This window comes from Cornus florida, unplaced genomic scaffold (assembly GCF_030987335.1).
Source record: "Cornus florida cultivar Cherokee Brave unplaced genomic scaffold, ASM3098733v1 CherokeeBrave_3.0.0_Hap2_Chr07, whole genome shotgun sequence".
Classification (NCBI taxonomy): Eukaryota; Viridiplantae; Streptophyta; class Magnoliopsida; order Cornales; family Cornaceae; genus Cornus; species Cornus florida.
This window is the reverse complement of record NW_026775577.1, coordinates 34,408,962-34,411,647: the sequence shown is the minus strand read 5'-3', so window position 1 is coordinate 34,411,647 and position 2,686 is coordinate 34,408,962. Positions and strand designations below refer to the sequence as shown.

Genomic DNA, 2,686 nt, shown 5'->3' with positions numbered 1-2,686 from the left:
AACAAATGTCAAAGGTCAGATACTACTAGCCACTTCAACCATCCCTATACCACCAGTAACGTGAGAATGCATAAATTATTAGGGGAAGTACATACTGAGAACGTAAAAGTGAGCAAAATGAATGATAGAATGAAAAACACAGTTATCTGTTTTGACTTCCCTCAATAAAGGTAGTAAAAAGATATAAATCACTGGGTGAACAATCTGCAAACACCATAGATGATAAACATACTTCCACTTCTCCTCAATTCAAATATCCCATACACAATTAAGCTATTTCTGGTCCGTAGCATTCTGCATATAACTTCAAAATACACTAATCGGAAAATGTGAGCCCTAAGAATTTCTTCTGTTGAAGAATTGCATATTAATAGATTTCTCGTACATGAAAGTTAAATCCAGAGAAAAAGGTTTTACATAATATATGAAAGAACAGACAGGTTACGATACGTAGGACTCTGTAGCCAAAATGAAATCATGGAAAGTTAAATCTAGAGATAAAGGATTTATGTAGTATATGAATGAATAGACATGTTAGGACGCATGGGAATAATTAGCCATAATGAAATCAAACACACATGGAAATGACTACTAGCCTTTCACAGGTACTAAGTCCTCTTACAGGTAAAACAAGGGAATCCACCAAATCAATGTATATACTATATGAATACAAACAACCACCAAATGGAACTATGAAGCAAATCTGCTGGTTGTCAAAATTTAAAAAATTAGAGCATATTTCATAACATTACAGATGAGAAACATAATTATGAACATTTCGAAGATGTGACAAAGTCAACAGAGAAAGCTGACGTGAACTTCAAAATATACAAGAATATCTTGATTCTTACCTCTTTTCATACTGTATCAGCCACCAAAAAACCTCATTGACGTGATAAGAGGATTACTTCTCAGATGGCAGACCTTATATGCAGCCAAATCATTTTGATAGAAACTCAAATACTCACTAGTCAGACTATTGTTACTTCTTAGACTATTGTTAGTCTTCTGCTGTTGCCAGCATATCTAGCAGTCACTCGCTTCTCTGATTCAATATTGTCCTACAATCTAGCATTGAATCCTTGAAATCCTATCTCACCCTCGTATGCTTTGATTACCTCAGGAGCTACCTCCTTATACTTGGTCAGAAACTTGGTCTCAAAAATCTTTTTGCTATGAATTAACGCCCAAACCACATTTACATCCTTCCGAATCAAACCCTTTGACATCAGAACTTGCAGAACTGAACATCTTGGAATGATTCTCCTTTCCAAACTCAATAGAAAAAGATTTGGGCCTTTAGCAATCTCTGATGCTCCTAACCCTGCCTTGTTCATGAAGAAATCCATCAGCTCCCTGATCTTCTTCTCTGAGCAAAGCATACATCCCGGTTGCAATTTGAATGCCAAATTAAATTCGCTTTCAGACCAACCAAAGCTCATATAAGCATCCTTTTTCTTTTCCCAATTGACTTTGTTATTCTCCAACACGGAACGGAGAGCCAAGAAGTAGGATAGCCTTTTGGGATCAAATCCCATTTCATTCACTGCATCAATAACCTCTTTAAACATATCAACTCTCAACGTTAGTGCTCTAGGCAGCAACATGATTAGTCTTCCAATATGCGATTCAGGGACACCATGAGCAAGCAAGGTGTCGATGTTTGGCACCATAACTTTCTGAACATTGCACAGCCGCATACGGTTAGTTCGCTTAAGAGCATAAATTAAATTCTCATTGGTCCTTACATATCGTTTGAAGAAATCAAATGTGGGTTTGATTCGGTTTTCTAAACTGTTATCTAACATGTTACATGAACAGAGAATCCTAGGCAAGTCAGGACCTACCATACCAAAAGATTCAAAATAGTCAATTTTGGGTCTCAAAGTTCTCTCCGGGTCAGCAAAAATTAACCTTGGGTATGTAGAAATTAGCATTGAAATGTGTTTTTCAGTGCACCCAATCGACCTTAGGAGGTGAAGAACAGAGTCTGGTCTCTCTGTGCTCTTAATATTGACCTTCTTAGAAGCTGAGATAGCAGTTTTCAGAGACAACCCACACGACTTTGTGAGGTAAGAGATCGTGAGAGCTTGTTTCTCTGTGAAATCTGAATTTTTTTCTATTGATTGGGTTTCAAAAAAACGAACAATTGTGGATGTATTATGATTGACTCTGTGATGTACGAGAGTGTCGTATTTGAAATGAAACATGACTGAAATAGACTTACAGGTTCTGAAAGCCATAGTGTTAGAGCGATTTGATTGTTGCCTTCGTGCTCTGCTTGATCTTCCACGAGTTTCAGAGGAAAACCCTAACCCTAGGGAAAGTGATTCGGAAAGTGTTAGAGCGATTTGATTGTTACCTTTGTGCTTTGCTTGATCTTCCACGAGTTTCAGAGAAAAACCCTAACCCTAGGGAGAGTGATTCAGAAAGGCCGTTCAAATGTTTGTGACTGAGCTCAGATTGAGCCTAAACCCAAACACACTGAGTCAACCAATAGCCAACATATCAGCAATAAAAGTTTTGGGCCTTTGAAATGGGCTCATATCAATGGTCCAAATATATAATCCTAAATCATCTCCACATTCCATACTATAATAATATAGGGGGTGACAATTCGTATTCGTATGCCGGAATCGTGTCGGGTTAATTTAAAGATATTTCTATTAAATAGCTCACTCGATAA

General features: G+C 37.4%; 1 protein-coding gene across 1 annotated transcript; it reads right to left on the bottom strand.

Annotated features, from left to right (window-relative positions):
- Nucleotides 1-1,061: 1,061 nt before the first annotated feature.
- Nucleotides 1,062-2,243, bottom strand: LOC132316558 (uncharacterized). Its single transcript, XM_059815036.1, has one exon. The coding sequence runs from the start codon at nucleotides 2,241-2,243 to the stop codon at nucleotides 1,062-1,064; it is 1,182 nt and encodes a 393-aa protein (XP_059671019.1).
- Nucleotides 2,244-2,686: the final 443 nt, after the last annotated feature.

Excerpts from the sequence above, each read along its gene's own strand:
- LOC132316558 (XM_059815036.1), bottom strand. The coding sequence starts at position 2,243 with ATGGCTTTCAGAACCTGTAAGTCTATTTCAGTCATGTTTCATTTCAAA.